This window comes from Scomber scombrus, chromosome 1 (genome assembly GCF_963691925.1).
Source record: "Scomber scombrus chromosome 1, fScoSco1.1, whole genome shotgun sequence".
Taxonomy (NCBI): Eukaryota; Metazoa; Chordata; class Actinopteri; order Scombriformes; family Scombridae; genus Scomber; species Scomber scombrus.
Window position 1 is genome coordinate 27,470,637 of NC_084970.1, and position 16,401 is coordinate 27,487,037.

Consider the following 16,401-nt stretch of genomic DNA (forward strand, 5'->3'; position numbering starts at 1 on the left):
ACAGAATATTACCCTGAAATAACATAATCATGTGCAGCCCAGTCTGTTAGTACAGTTATGGTATTTGCACCCAATTAATGGTCTAAGAGCAATTAAACCATAAGATTACCAAGATATTGTCAATGTTGTTAACAAGATATTGCATGATTACTGTTTTACTGTAGTTACTATGTTATCATACTCTCATTTCCCTGTTATTTCCACACCATTACCTCTTTATGAACCACCTCTGTGAACCAATTCTTATACAACTTCTAAAACAAAATCTAATTCAGCTTTCATTGTGTTGTAAATGGAATCACCTAAAATATATAGTGATACCTGAGCATGCTCTGGTCCAAAGTAGGTAGGTCCATATTGAGAGAGGTTGATAACTCGAGACTTCTTCTCTGGTTTTTCAGTGGCAAAGTTCACAAAGTCATCTGTGGTAACTGTTTGCACCTGTTAACACAGAGAGGAAGGTGTTAAAGTAACATTGGACCACACATTTAACAACAAAATAAGAACTCTTTAAACTGTACCTACCTGGAAGAGGTCAGCATACTGGTCTTCTGAGGACTTATGGCCCCCTTCGCCATCGGCCACTTTGGTTCCCTTAGCAGCTTCCTCTGCCGACTTGTAGGAGGTATCTAAGTCAGCCAACATGAGTGAGTAGAGGGGCAGAGGAGGGATGGAATTGATTTCGGTGTAATCCCTGCCCCCGTCGCGGCCAGCCACGATAGTGTCTTTTGCTGTGCTGCCAGTCACACTGATGGTCCGTGACAGATGTCTCCTTGCTCCGCCCTCACCTGCCTCCACATCCCTCACCACAGCAACTTCCCCAGCAATACACTTCACCAGGTGAGCGAGGATGGCCTGATACATAGAAGGTCAATTGATTATACAGAGTATGCAACATTGTTAATCAAATTAGCTACATCTGCACATATCGCTGTTTGTGTTTTACTGTAAACGGTGCCTACTGGCATCTTTTTGGTGAGTCTAATTCATAAGAATGGGCCTTACTGTGCTCTTAATAAAAGTCACCTATGGATTTAAATGGTTTATTACTTTTTAATAATGGGAGTTTAAAATAACTGTCTTGCATATTTTAGAGTCACTGAATGAGGAAGAATAAACTCACCTTGGCACGTCGAACCTTGCCCAGGTCCATGAGTTCCAACAGCTGGGTGGGATGATACTGGGGCAGAGTAGGGGATAGGGAGTGAGCTGCCTCAAAAAGTCCCCCTTCCTGAAGTCCTGATGGGGCACGAAGGGCCTCATCCACTGCAGCACTCCCTTCAAACACACTTTTAGACCTGGCTCTCGCCTCAAACACTGAAGCGGAACCTGAAGTCTGACCTCCAGCAATGTCAGCAGATGAGAGGTTGCCCTCCTCTCCCTCACCAGGCTTCTTGTCCTGATGCCACTGGGCATACACGTGCATTTCACAATCCATGCCCACCACCAGGATGCCATCCCTCACCCAGGACAGCGAAACTGGCAGTGATGGGGTGCCGTCCACTGAGGACAGGAGGTCCACAGCCCTAAGCAGGATCCAGCGAGAGCGGATCCCCTGTTTGATACTGCCCCCTAGAGGAAGGGTGATGACAGCCACCCCCTCCTTGCTGCTAGTCTGCTCATTGACCATGCCAGAGATACGGCCATACATAAGAATGTTGGATCCAACCCCCACAGTGAGGATGTGAGATCCATCCTCTTTTGACAGCCAGTCCAGGTGGACATAGTGCTTGATGTTGGGCGAGCTATGGTCTCTGCTCATGTACAGGTCAGACCTGGCATGGAGAAAAAAGAAAACAAAAGTTTTACTTTTGAGACACCTGTACCAGTAAAAAAAACAGTGGCTGACAGAATATGATGAAAACACACACACAGTGCCTTCCTGACCTGCTATAGACAAAGAGGTTGGAGTCCACACTGACTCTTGGATCCAGGGTTGATGAGGGTCTGGTAAAGTCGTCCAGGTGGAGAGTTTGCTCTAACACCCACTCTGAGCCCCCAGTAGACTCACACTCATAGATGGACACATGCATGGAGAAGTTCTCTCCAGAACCCTGCAGCTGCGGATAGGAGAAGCATTTTCTTAAAAACATGTCAAATTTCTACCAATATTTAAAACCTATAAAAACTGTGAATCAGTCGATACATATATAGATGACAAACAACTGTGAGCTCATTAAAAATGCCTCAAAAGAGCCCGCTCAGACCTCTATCCTGTATCACATCCTCAAGTGCCATGAAAAATCCTGACTCAGAAGCCAACCTGCTGTTCATAGACCTCAACTCGGTTTCACTTCAATGTCATCCAGCTCCACTTATTTCACATACAGAGTAGCTACAGGAAATGGAATTAGCTTCTTACATAGTCTGATTTTGAGGGAGAGAGAAAGGGTATGATCTCAGCTTGATCTGAACCACAGATGTTGCAGTTATGTGACATGCGCTTCAACTTTTTCAGCTACCAAGGCTCAATTTTTATTATATATCTCCTATGTATAATATGTACAATGGATATCTGTATGTATAATTTAGTCACTCCCTTATCAATTTCCACTTTACATAAATAAGTATTCAACAACCTGATGCGTCAGATGGTTTGTTACACAGAATCATCTGAGAAGTCGTCCTTGGAAACTGTTTGTTAAAGAGGAAGTACTTTGAAAAAATACTTGGCAGGAGACTGAATGAACCATCTATCACTGTCTTAGCTTGTGAGGCAGCCTGATAAGATGAATTCTCGCCTGATCTTGGGATGTCATGGTTTTGCGTATCCAGCTGCCTCACAAGGTAAAGTATTAATATGCTGATGTGTGGTATTATCTCTTGTTGGTCCAGGCTGTATAGCCAAATGATGTTTATTCACAGCATTTACATTTTTATTGGAATTGCACCTTGCGGTGATTGCCATGGTTTAAATTGATTCCAAAGCCTTTATGGATTCCTGGCACAATACAATGAAAAGACCATTCTAAAGGAAAGTTTTTATTTCTCACCTGTCCTTGTCGTGGCTGTTTAAAGGCCACAGCAAGCCTGCCGATGTAGGAGCAGGACACAGCTACAGGCCGCCCTGACACACACACAGCACTGTTGTTGTCTTTCTCTTCATTCATAAGGGCCCAGGGCTCCCAGCGGTACACCCGGTTATCCCGGTCATCCTCATTATTCCCATCATCACCCTCCACGGCACAGTGCCAGAACCGCACGCGAGAGTCAGAGCAAGTAGTAACAATCAGGTAGGGAGCCAAGCAGACCGGGTAAATGGAGGAGGAACTCAGATGACCTATAGTATGAAGAGGATGATAGTGATAGGAAATTAAGAGGAAGTTCAAATTATGAATAATGTGCTGTCAGTTTCCTCTCAATAACCTGGTTTCTTCTTAACATTCATTTGAACTAATATCCTGCAATATATGACAAATTAATTAGCCTGATTCTTTTTTTCCATTGTGCAAAATCAAGTGTTGTGTGTGAGGAATGTGCCCATCCTAACCTGCAGAGGGGGTTGCTCTGGTAACCTCCACCCCATGGGGCAGGTCAAGTCGCTTGCTGTACACCAGTTTGGAGCTGAGGATGAGTTTACTGGCTGATTGCAAATTGGCTGTGGAGGCTGAACGTGGCAGGGGTCTGACAGGAGAGGTCTCCGGAGATGAGTCGGCATTCAAAACTTGATTGGGAACCATTAGCTGGCTCTGGAAGCTATAATCAGGGCTTGGCTCATCTGGACACAAAGACACAGAAATATTGTTGTTGGCCTACACTTACAGCTCAGTTGAGGCATGTAATGTGACATGAGTTCATACAATTCATACTTTCTAGACAAGTATAATGCCTCTATTGAGTGCATAATTAATAGTCAGAAAACTTTGAATAGGCCCGTAACGGGTCAGATGTGTGTACCCCACACTTACCAACACAGGCTTGGACAGACTTGAGGTGCAGGTGCCACATCTGTAGGACAGAGTTCCTGTTCAGATCCTTTTCTATCACCACCAGGAAGAACTTCTCAGAAAATGGGGCAGGTTGGTATTCTGGTAAAAGTAAAATGATATCATCATTTTCTTCTAATGACAATCAGGTTTTACAAAAATGCAGAAAATATTCGGAGATAGATCTATTCAGGGTTTTAATTAAAGAGTACTGTACCTTCACCAGGTGGAAAGGCAGGTGTGTATGCTTCTGGTTCTGTCTGAGGCTTGTAACCCAGAATGAAGTCCTCTTGGAAGACATGCAGCAGCTGGGTGTTGGCGCCACACTGGACATATATGGAAATAGCATCAAACAAGTTACTAAATCTATTAATCAGAAGGTTTATCTCTGATATCTGTCCACCACTAATCTGAGGTAGGTGTCAAAAACGGAGCAGCTGCTAACCTGGTTTGTAATGACGTCCAACTCTATGATACATCCAGGTCTGGCAGTGGACTGCTGGCTGACGATGTTAAACACTTCGCCCACCAGTTTCTAAACAGAGACACACATGAAAAAAATGGTAAACTATCCATTTAGTGTACGGCATTTAAAACCAGCAGTATAGTGGAAAAGCAGTGCGTATTATGATCCAAGATGCAGGTACAGGGTATTCTAGGTAGGAACTTGTTGGAGACCAAGAAAAAATAATGAATTTTATGAGGAACCTAGCCATCTTTATAATCACTGCTTAAATTTGAGATCTGTGTGCCTGATGTTTTTTTGTATTGTAAATGTTCAAATAAAGGCAGCAACAAAAGGAAATTAATGAAAATTTCAGAGATGATGAAAAGCTAGCCTATAACAATAATTTAATATATGTGAAATGGTTATATCAGATCTGTGATGTTTCAGGCTTGACCTACACTTATCATCCCTCACCCCAACATGTCGGTTCACAAGACAGCTTAGACTCGATTTCTGGTCCTTTGTGACCCACAGTGTGAGACAAAAAGATCCAGATACATAGATTAAGTGAAAAGGGACTCAAAAGACAGAATATCACATCTCAGTGAGCAGTATTTGTTTTTTCTAGTGCAGTCAGTTGTAAGTGTGTCCACTCACAGAAGTTTCAGGATCTGACAGTTCATCCAGCAGTTTTCTGGCGTCCACCACAGCTTGATAGAGACGCAGGTTTTTACCATCCGATGCCACAAAGCAGGCGCTGGCGCTGTTACAGTACGTTCCTGAGAAACACAACACAAAGTTCACAGGAGAGTCCAGCAGTGCCAAAAATGTATTTATTGCTATTTTATCTAGAATACTTATTCATTTACAAAATTATTTACAATTAACATCCATGTCAAGTATTTTTCATTTTTACCAAGTACAGAGCTGGGTACTAGTGTAGGTAGCCAAGCAACATTGCTGAAGGCAGAGGTGTGGAGAGAGTTGATGCGGGCCAGTTCAGACACCCCTCCAGTGCAGGACAGGGGTCCAATATGATCCACCCTCCACAGGATCAGCTCACTGTAGATAGCGTTGGGGTCATGGAAGGTCCTTGTAGCTGCATTACGAAGTTGCTTTCTGGTAATAGAAAATAAATGTTCAGTCAGAACTCGTGTCTCATGCAGAAGACAAGTCCATCCCCTATAAAAGCTTTTTTCTTATATTGCAGTACAGAGTATGTGCTATCCTCTCTTATTCTGATCTCTTTCTTGTTCACTGCATCACTTCTCTTCATCTGCCTGTTAATTGAGTTCTGCTTATTCTTCCTTCATTAACTTCCATACCTGGGAAGTCCTTTCGGTAGGGGAAAGGAAGGAGGCTGTTCTCCTTCCAGGCTGCCAGGGGCTGAGGGAGGTGTAAGCAGGGCATTGTGGTGAGAAGAGGTGAGCAGCAGTGGCAGCACCGTGTGGCAGGATTGGTCATTCAGATGGAAGCGGTGGCCACAGTATCGGAACTTGTGAGATACGGTCAAAACGTTGGAGAAGGCAGAGCGCTCAGCGAATGTCACTGCCCACTGGAGACAGAAAGAGTCAAAAATAAATTAAGTGAGGGCTGGGTAGCCTGAAAAAAACAACATATAATGTAAATATCTTAATATGGTTATGACACTGAAAGCATGGTTTTGGTGTGAGATTTTTTGAGAGGGTTGGTCAACAATAGTATTTATAAAAACATGCATGCATTGGTTGAACAAATGGTGAAGCCTAAGATTTTTTTTTCTAAGAATAACTCACCTGGTTGAGAGATCCATCAACATGCTTGGAGATCATCATGACAGCAGGACTTGTGCCAGGATGGGAGTTGGAAGAAGGGGCCAGGGCAGGAGAACCCAGCCCTGCTGAAGCTGAGGCAGAGCGAGAGATACGTTGGACCATCCTCCCCTGCTCCCCTGCCCCGGCACTCCCCCCCTCTGTCAAAGTGCAGGCGTACATCAGGATGTTTTTACTCAATGAATTGGCATCACCTGTAGGAAATGCCACAGGAATACGGGAGGAGAAGGACACCTGGTGGGAGAGTTGAAGGGGAAAGAAAAACCATGAGGCACAAGCTCTCAATCACAATAAGTAAAGACCTATATTGTCAAATGCATTGTGAACTTATTTACATGCAAGATTTTGATTATAGATAGTTTGTATAAAGATTCATAGAGTTGTGACAACAAAAGATCTAATAAAAACAGTTTTATGAACCATGACACGACAAAGCCCACATGCACAGAGAGTGAAAGAAGTCTTATATAAGGCTGGGGGAGTGCTGAGTCACAAGTTTAACTACAGCCACCCTGCTGCCACTGTGTGTGTTAGTAGGTGAAGTAAGTTAGTAAGTAATTCACTGTTGGATTTAAAGCAGAAGAGATAATACTTAGGAAATATGTTTCTCACTTGCTTATGGAAATTAGAGCAGGCCATGAAAATGTTTTTTCATGCTCTCTGCTCTCAATTCTCAATTCTCCGCTCACCTGAACCTGTCTGAAGATACCCTGGTTGAATTCATCCAAATACTTCACATGCCAAACCAGGAAAGAGCCATCAGTAGGGTGGATTGTGAACAGCATGTCGGGGCTCTTGTTCCACTCTGTGGTCAGAGTCTCCATCTTCCTCTCCAGCAGCATCGAGGGCAGAGGCATGCTGGAGCTGGATCCTGGTGAGGATGCCTTATTGCTGCCCTGCTCCCCTGGCTCACCCTCCTCACCGAGCTCTGAGGAAGCTTTGTCAGACATCTCGTCCAGGTCTAGAAATCCATAGAGCAAAATTATCATCATGATGATGTGTTAATTTAATGGGTTTAGCGAATGTAGATTGGCCTGGTTGTGGGTCATACCAAAGTCAAACTTCATAGTGGATCCTTCTGGGTCCAGAGGATCTTCAGTGGTCTGGTCCAGCTGCTGTTCAGAGAATTTACGAAGCTGCAGCATAAAGAGATCCATGGAGGAAGTGAAGCTTAGGTCCTTATTGTTGAGCCAGTGAACTACAAAGCCTCCTCCACCAGTGCCGTCGTCTGGGTTGAACACTGCAGAGTCAGCCAGCACTGATGGGATATCTGACAGAGGGGAGAGGGAGGTAGAAGGAAGCAGAAATAGATGGATGGTCAGAGGTGCACTGAATGTTTTGCTTGACTCACATGAACAGACTGTGTTTCTGATCTTGTTTCAACAAACCTGTGTTGGGGTTAATACTGGCAGATATGTGAAAGTGACACAGGGCATTGGCATGATGAGCGATGTGGCGGTGAGTGTGTGCGTCCTGTGTGCCAAGCTGAGAGGGCAGCAGCTCACTGTGTGCCACCAGAGCAGAGGACCGTCGCCGGCCCCGACGCAGATGTTTCAGGTGGTGGATTGACTGTTCAAACAAAGTACAAGAATAATCAATATAATGGGATTATGTCATTCCTGTATCAATATATTTATATATTATTTTCTGGTTTATTTCTGGTTTGGTCTGATAGCTTAGAGTGAGTGTACCTCCAAAGCATGTTGGATCTTGTCCTTACCGCCTGCCAGGCCTGGCAGGCTGGAGCTGAAGGAGTGTGTGTTCTCAGAGATCTGTCCCCCAAGCAGGCTATCTTCTGGAAGCAGGGTCTCTGACCACAGCCTACACACACCATCTTCACAGGATGTCAGCAACACATTGCACACTGAACCCCTAGAAAGGCAACAGCAGAATGCAACTGTCTTACACAACCAGTTATCACTTTATTTTTGATCTGTCCAATATTTTCACCTACAAATGTTAAATCCAACTATATAAAGCATATTATGAAAACAAGAAAAAGTTCTGTTTCCAGACACTAATGTAATTCATGTCATGTTGGATTAGCAGTGATATATGGCATATGAGCATGTGCTGCTGTGGTTTACTCTATACCATCTCTACAATCATACAACTATTCTCTATAAACTACAATGAATCTAACAAATCTCACTATGGACATGATTTATTACAGTGTGAAAAGAAAGATGATAATAAAGACCACTGCTTGAGGGAAAATAACCAGTCAGTGGTCCTTATTCACAATCAAATGACAAACTGGATACTCACAGAAAAACTGTTTAAATGCTCTTGTTGTATGCTTTGAATATAAATTGGTAATATGTCCAAACAAAAATTGCAAGTAACACAGTAAGGCTGTACTTTGCATTACTTTTTAACTGGTTTTGTCAGCCCATGATATTTTCTTTGAGACGAAGGAAAAGTGGGAGTGAAATATACAGAGATTGCATTAAAGTGATAAAATCACTGATTCACTCATCTGCCATTCAGCCAAACAGAGAACGCCTTCTCACTTCTGGTTCCACCACACATTCTACATGTGCCAAAAAACCACCAATAATGGCAAACTGGTGCCCATTGGACCAGACACAGAGCAACTAGGGACGATGATCAGCTACAGGCACTCACACCTGGCAGCCTGGTGTGTCAGGGAGGTAAGGGAAATGTGTGTAGAATATCCTACAGTGACAAGTCTAACGCACAAATTGTGTATATTAATGTCACGGGATGCAGGAAACTGACTAAGAGTAGAAACTAAGGGTGAAACACATGAAAGTTTTCAATTCTGGGAAATTCCCATTTGTGCTGATACAGCTTTTTCAATGTTGCAACTGAGAAAAGCAATTTTGACAACAGCTTAAATCAGAAAATGAAGAAATCTTTAATTTACACATCAGAATCTGGGAGAACAGGTGTGTAGTAGGAGATTGTGTGTGATTTTGTGTACTTTCTTACTTGGGCATGAACTTGCTAGTCTTCCTCCAGGACATACCGGTGACCGAGCGGGGGTGGGCCAGGTAGACAAAAGAAAAGTGCACAGGAGGAGGTTTTTTGTCAGAAAGGTCCTGGACCACCACTGCAGAACGCCAGCCCGTGGTGGGATACCACACCTTAAGTAAACAGTCATCCTGTGTACACACAAACATGCATAAATATTATCATTATTTTTATTTCATACAAATATCAATATGGATCTTAAATTTAGAAAAAACTGTCCAATATTTAGTTTTGCAATATGTTCACATGAATCATATACCTTGCCAACTGTTGCAAAGTACTCCCCATCAGGAGACCACTTGGCAATGTGAACAGATGCAGCAGTCCTGACAGAAAAACAAGTATAGACAATGGCATTAGCTATATTCACTTCTCCATAGGAAACGCTCCCTGGAAATAAAAACACTCTCCTGTCAGCTGTCAGCTGTATGTGAGGTTCCTTTGTGCATGAGTTATCAGCCATTTCAGTGTTTGTACTTCCTCGTTCTTTTGGCTTTCCTGGGAATGCACTTGTGTCATCAGATGACAAATACTAATATGGCATGTTATGCCTATGTCTGTTTGCACAGCTCAGAGCACAGTCCATAGATTCACAAGGGCGGCTTGCAACAGTAAATCCAAAGCATTCGCTTGAAGCAGCGTATAAATGAGTTTAGATAATCAATATATGCTTATAGGTCTTTATTAGTATGAAAAATGATGCAATTCCACCACTTTCAAATTGATAAATTAAAGTTAATACTTAGTCTGCACGGGGAAGGTACTAACTCTGAACTGATAAAAGATAAAGTTAAAAACATCAGTTGTCATTTTACTTTCAACTAGCATAAGTAGAAAAAACATTGCATGAAATTAATTTACAACTGTTCAAATATTCTGTGTTAATTTGCTTTTTTTTTTTAAATGAGAAAAGCATTTTTCAATTAAAAAACTTGGAAAAAGTCTGTTTTTACTCACTTGAGATTTACAAGAAAAAATTACAAGAGCTGAGAGAGGAAGAAATTAGGAAAATTAAGACACAGACGTCTGCTTGACACCCAGGCAAATCAATTTGCTTGTAAACTAAGCTGTCGTGAATCTATTTAATTCATCAACAGAAAGCGCTATGAATATGATTGTACACCAAATTATCTTTGGATTAATTCTGCTGCTGACCTAATAAGTAACCCGAAGCAGAAATGTTTTTTCCCATGTCAGTCATGCCAGATGTTTATATTTAAATGAGCAAAAATAGCTTTGTTAGACGTACTTGCACTGCCAGACACATTTCCAGTCATTAAGGACAGGGTGGGGCTCATCATCAGTCAACTGCCCATCCTCCTCCTCTATCAGGGCATCTGTCAGTGGCGGAGCCCACAGCTGGAGCCGCTCAGTTGCTGCTAGGATACGGTTCCCTGAGGACACAAAAGCACTAAGTTACACACCTCACGTCCCACGTTGGCTACTACTGTACACAGAGCCACATGCACACTGTGGCTCTTACATAATGCACACGTCCTTCCAGACAAACCAAAGGGGGCTGTGAGTAGGAGCTGTGTGTGAAGTGGATTAATTTAGTCAGACAGTGTCAGTGAATCAGTTAAACACAGAAAGCACTGGCATACCTTGTGGGTCCCAGGCCAGGTTGTAGGTGATGGCATCGAGGAAGAACTGTCCTGTCTTTTGCCACTGATAGTTAAGCTGCTGTTAGTGACAGGAGAGCGACACACACCATGCAATGTTATTGGCAAACTAGTGTGATTAATCTCACCAGGTATTGATTTGAACAACTATTTATGCATAAAACACTTGCATTAATGCTCACCTTGTGGCGTTTGTTTGGGTTGGTAGAAAGAGGCTCAAAGATGCAGACTGTGTTACCGTAGGATGCTGCAATCTAAAAATAAAGAGCCGTGTTCATCATCACAACATTACTCACCCCATCAGTGCTTCTGCACAGTCATTCCCACAGGAGAGGGGTTAGGTGGGGAGTGGTTCAAGAGAACAGAGTAGCAGGAGGAGAGCATCGGCAGTACGCGACAAGAGCAAATACAGGGCTGAATGTACTTCTTTATGCTCAGTGCAATTGATGATGTCCACTTGCTACACCTAAAAAACGAAAACTGCGTGTGGGAGTGTGTCTGAGTGTGCAGCCAACACTTACCCTGCCAAGCTGGTGGGAGCACTCCACACAGCCCACCTGTATGTTCCCATTCTGAGCTCCCGGGATAATCTGCACGCAGTCAAAGTCGCTCGCCAAGATCACTACATCACAACCTGAGCCATAGGCCTGAAAAAGAAACAGGCATCACATCAGATTAAGCCACAATAAACGAATAAAACCACTGAAACTGAAAATGATCATTATCCCTGTAAAATGGATTAAAAAGCTCCAGTTAAGATTTCTGGAACAAATCCCAATCCCAGATTTGTCTCAAGTAATAAGACTTAAAAACACGGAGCTCCATTCATTAGTAAGCTTCATATTTCATGTAGAGTAGGAAACTGCTCTGTTTTGTATGTTTTATACTACCTTGAATTTCTACATGAATCTGATATATATATATACACAATATATTATCATTTAAATTACTAAAAGAAGGCCGTCAAAGATTTAATGGCAGTAATATAAATGTATTATTATTTGAAAGGAACATGGAACAACATGATTAACATAGTATGGCAATAGAGCTTCAACAATTAGTCAATTCATTGATCCAAAGGAAATTAATCTGCAAATAATTTGATAATCAATTAATTTATAAATCAAAACATTGAAAACATTTGATGGCTGCAGCTTCTAAAGTTTGAGAATTTGCTGTTTTTCTTTCTCTTACAATTAGATATATTGACCATCTTTGGGTTTTGGACTGATGTCACCTTGTAAAATTTACAAATGTTAATTTATATTTTATTGGCCAAATGATTAATTGATTAATCAAGAAAATAACTGGCAGATTAATCGACAACGTAATAATTTAAAAGTACTCTAAAGCACAATTACACTGGCAGGTCGTGATGGTAAAACTAGCACGGCAATTCGACACACAGCAGATCGACTGCATGAAAAAAAAACTAACACCTACTCATTTACAAAATGCAGCCCAAGACACACACAGCATGTGCTAATTGCTTAACCTGTATTAAGATTTGGATATGAGCAGCGAGGTAAACTGATACGATGGTGGCTGCTAGCGGCTGGCAAACATGTGCAGAATGGCAGCAGCACCTGGGAGACAGGCGAGCTGGCCTTTAAAACAACGGTACAGTCAGAACGACGGCTTGTGTCGTTCATTATTCAGGAGAACAGGAGGAGAGTCTGGGAACCACTGAGTCACACAACAGGACAACATTACAGCCAGTGTGGCGTAATATAAAATGACAGCCGGGGTGAAGTTATAGTAATGATTGTTACAGCAGGATTAGAGATAAGTACAAAGAGAAACAAGGGCGGTCCTGTGTGTGTGTGTGCTTTACTATTACGGCGGCATTTGCTCCTTACAGCTGGAATTAAAAGCAGTCACCGTCACGCAGTGTCTAGGATAGCTCTGCACCCCTCTGACACACACACACACACACACACACACACACACACACACACACACACACACACACACACACACACACACACACACACACACACACACACACACACACACACACACACACACAAGAATGTGGCTAAGAGACTACTCTCTTTGTCAGCAAGGTAATTTGGACCTGGTGGGACCTTGAGCCAGGCTGGCAAGCATGAGTGTATCTGCCTTTAAACAGAATGAGCTATCATCATCTCTTTGTTCTTTTTGTTTGGGTTTGTGTGTGTCCTGTATTTCTTTCATCATTCAAACACACACTCACACACAAATAGACAAACAAGGTCCTGATGGATGGCGACACAAAGTGGGATGATTCATTAGTTGCAGCAGCTTGATACTGTTGTGGGGCTTCATGGTAAACATTGACACAACTTAATATATACAGATGAAAGCTTTAATACAATTTTAACAGCAAGGACTGCCACTCTTGTTTCATTAAGTCTTAATCAACATATCAATTAATAGATGAGTTGTTTTTTATGTTCTCGTCATCACAATAACATTCACAAAGACTGTACACTGTGTCTTTATGCATGACTGAATTCATCTGCTGAGAGACAATAACACATGAGGAAATCTGACATCATAAAGTAAATAAACTAATAGATTAGAAATGATATAACAATCAAACAAATGAAGTGAAGATATGCTGTCTGCTTGCCGCCAGTTCTACACCAATATAATGCTGGCTGTCAGGATATTTGTTTGATTTAACAACTGACGGCATTAACAAGTCACTGAGCCTGGTGTGAATGTACGAAGATCAACACCCAAGTATATCTGCGGCTTTTAAATTTGCTGACTTGATGAGTGCAACCCTGAAGCAGCGAGGTTTCCTTCCTGTCACTCATGTGAGCTGCTTACATAGAGAATGTTGATGCCTTTCACTCCCTGTCACACATTAGCGTTGATAAAGCAGCAGCTTTTAAAGTGAGCAGAGAAGTAACTGCAAAGTAATAGTATTGTTTTGTAAAAACAAAGAAAAAAAGGAACTACAATTTTTCGAGTCACGTCTGTTGGAGACATGTGACCTTTTATTTAAATGACTTTTTACCGGGCACCATGTAAAGCTCTTCATGGTTTTACAGATGTCCTAACAATGACCTTTCCTGTTAGTCAAACAGGCAGTATGTGATATGAATTTCTAATGTTTCAAAAACAGCTGTCACTGAATCACCACTCTGGGCTGATTTGTTTAGTCCACATCTTGGAAAACCCCTGCATCATGCTTTATAAAGCTTAGGTAACTCCATTTCTAGTCTGTTGGAAGATGGCTCTTTTCATCCAGAAGGCATCTTTATATTACTGATGATACATAAATCTATTCACGTCTTTGCAAGCTAAGAGCATCTTAAATGCTGTTTGAATAATGATAAACACTAAAAGGCGGTGATGCAGCTGCTTTTCACAACAAATGTGTTTCCAAAGAAAAGTGTGAATGTGGTCATGTGCTGTGATAATGAAAGCAGATAAGAGGAAGAGAGTGAGAGATCACTTCTGCCTTCATTCCATCAAATGCCACTTATTCCCCATGCCTAACGCAATCATGCGAGCATGTTCTGCAGACACAGCTGCTACCATTTGTTACATTTTCATGTTTGGGCAAGCTCACTGACTCTGAGCTGCAGTTAAAAGCCTCAGCTGCAAATATTTAAAAGTATGAATTCACCAATTCTTAACCTAGAATAAAGTGGTCTTTTTATCAGTCTGTTTTAAGACTAAACCTAAAGCTCAGACATGTACTTTGATCCCACAGTCTATAGTCACTCCATATGGGCCTTGTTATTCTCTCTGCAGCATGACTGCAGCTGAACAGAGGGCATTAGCAGCCAAACTACACCAGGTCCAGCTCCGATCTGTCTCCATGCTGTCTGTTGGTCATAACATTTCCAACTTAATCCTGTAGTCGGCAAGAGTGGGTACATTTGAACACCGTAGTGGATCGCAAAACAGAGATGAATGAGGGTGTGTTTCTGTTTGTGTACTGACATTTTTCAGGATATTACAAAGATATACTAATCAGATTATTGTGAAAGGAACCAGTCGTGTCAGGAGCCAATAACTCTACCATAACACAGTTTATATTGAAGCTATTTATTTCTTTCAGTTGCTTGAATTAAAAAAGACTGGACCTATTTCAGCCAAATTTGATGTATTTTTGAAAACTGGATTGATGAGTTTGGAAAAGGTTAGCTTGTCATTTTTGTTTTAATATGCCTTATTTGTTTGTAGTAGATTGCCACATTTTTGTATGAGTGACTTATTTGACATAAAATGACATAACTCCCTGAATGAATGCATTGTGCATTGCAGAAGACACACATACCTAAACGCTGCGATCCAGCAAAACATTTGACAGCACTGTACCTTCAGTAACATGGCCACGAGTCAGTGGTCTGAGTCCATCCTCACACTGAAACTATTCCCACACCTGTGACCTTATAAAATCACGGCTACCTCCAAACAATCACCACCATCATCATCTTATATTATCTGGAAATAACCATATTCTGATGTAGGATCAAGGTCCACATAGAGATTAAAACACTATAAATATTTTCTATTAGTAAATACACAATATAGAGAATTATGAATCCTTGACAAACGTAGGTAGTCTATCACTTTGTACAGTAGTTGGAACATACATTTTATTTGTAGTTCACACATGTGTAGCTCTGCATATTAAACCCACTAAGCTGTTTGTATGAGCATTTACATCAACCACAGGTCATAAAATAACACAACAGGCTAGAAAATAGTGTTTTCTCTTCATGATTATGGCAACCTCTCAAGAGGACATTATCATATACATCTCAGTGTTAACAGACACACACCACACCAAATAACTCAAAAAATAAAAACAGTAAAGAGTTGTAATTTTAAAAAAAAAATCTGAATACAGAGACTGAACATTTACATTTTTTGTTGTGTGTTTGTATTTCCTTTATTATTATTATTACTGCACTGCAACACAGCAAAATCTGACATTTGGGTCTGTATTTCTTTAGCACTACTCATTCTTGACCAGCTCTGTTGCTGATTAAACTGTTATGTCATCTGTGAGAGTTTTCATTGACACAAAAAACCCAAAACAAAACCCCATTTCCTTTTGTCTAAATAACAAACAGATCCCATCTATTAGCTATCTAGTTCGTTCATCCTGGTACAGCGAGTTCTCAACACAAAATCTGCATCCACCACCATCTGTTGGCTCACTGAGCACCTGTCTCTTACTGTCCATCACTCCATTCAAAAATACTCTCATGTCTCTCAATGCATGATAGGTCCAGCATGGAGATAGACTGGTTTCTATCCAGTGTAGTCTCGCCTCCTCATACTTGCTCATTTGAAATGATACACTCATGGTTGTTGTAGGTACTGTGTGCATGCGTGTGTATGTGACTGTGTGCATGTGTGCATCAGGGTCTGGCCTAGGAGGCCTAGGGGTCAATGTGAGTGTAAATGCATTGGACATGATGTCTAGTGTTCTTCAAATACCCTCTCAGACTCAGAGAGAGAACACCAGGCATATAAACTGAGGTCTTGAGGCAACATGCAAGGCTTTAGCTTCACAGCTAACCCTGTCCTATGTTGTTGAGCAGATATGACCCTAGGTAGAAAGCCCGCCCATTTACATCCACATA

At 41.7% G+C, this 16,401-nt stretch overlaps 2 protein-coding genes across 4 annotated transcripts in view; one reads left to right on the plus strand and one right to left on the minus strand.

Moving 5' to 3' along the window:
* Positions 1-16,401, plus strand: part of lysmd2 (LysM, putative peptidoglycan-binding, domain containing 2) — a 391,867-nt gene that overhangs the window by 92,360 nt on the left and 283,106 nt on the right. The gene's annotated exons all lie outside the window — the stretch shown is intronic.
* dmxl2 (Dmx-like 2) overlaps positions 1-16,401 on the minus strand; it is a 39,968-nt gene that overhangs the window by 20,163 nt on the left and 3,404 nt on the right. For 2 of the 3 annotated variants that reach the window (XM_062424614.1, XM_062424632.1), the window contains exons 2-24: positions 11,326-11,451; positions 10,987-11,058; positions 10,787-10,865; positions 10,432-10,576; positions 9,442-9,508; positions 9,141-9,313; positions 7,877-8,057; positions 7,574-7,754; positions 7,237-7,455; positions 6,875-7,146; positions 6,150-6,419; positions 5,700-5,929; positions 5,291-5,493; positions 5,032-5,153; positions 4,372-4,461; positions 4,144-4,252; positions 3,909-4,028; positions 3,491-3,718; positions 2,994-3,280; positions 1,888-2,060; positions 1,124-1,775; positions 526-855; positions 322-441 (exon numbers count right to left, since the gene is read on the minus strand). In XM_062424614.1, coding sequence (XP_062280598.1) covers positions 322-441; positions 526-855; positions 1,124-1,775; positions 1,888-2,060; positions 2,994-3,280; positions 3,491-3,718; positions 3,909-4,028; positions 4,144-4,252; positions 4,372-4,461; positions 5,032-5,153; positions 5,291-5,493; positions 5,700-5,929; positions 6,150-6,419; positions 6,875-7,146; positions 7,237-7,455; positions 7,574-7,754; positions 7,877-8,057; positions 9,141-9,313; positions 9,442-9,508; positions 10,432-10,576; positions 10,787-10,865; positions 10,987-11,058; positions 11,326-11,451 — 4,449 coding nt within the window. The remainder of the gene's footprint in view (positions 1-321; positions 442-525; positions 856-1,123; positions 1,776-1,887; positions 2,061-2,993; positions 3,281-3,490; positions 3,719-3,908; positions 4,029-4,143; positions 4,253-4,371; positions 4,462-5,031; positions 5,154-5,290; positions 5,494-5,699; positions 5,930-6,149; positions 6,420-6,874; positions 7,147-7,236; positions 7,456-7,573; positions 7,755-7,876; positions 8,058-9,140; positions 9,314-9,441; positions 9,509-10,431; positions 10,577-10,786; positions 10,866-10,986; positions 11,059-11,325; positions 11,452-16,401) is intronic. The other variant, XM_062424623.1, reaches the window with a different exon arrangement.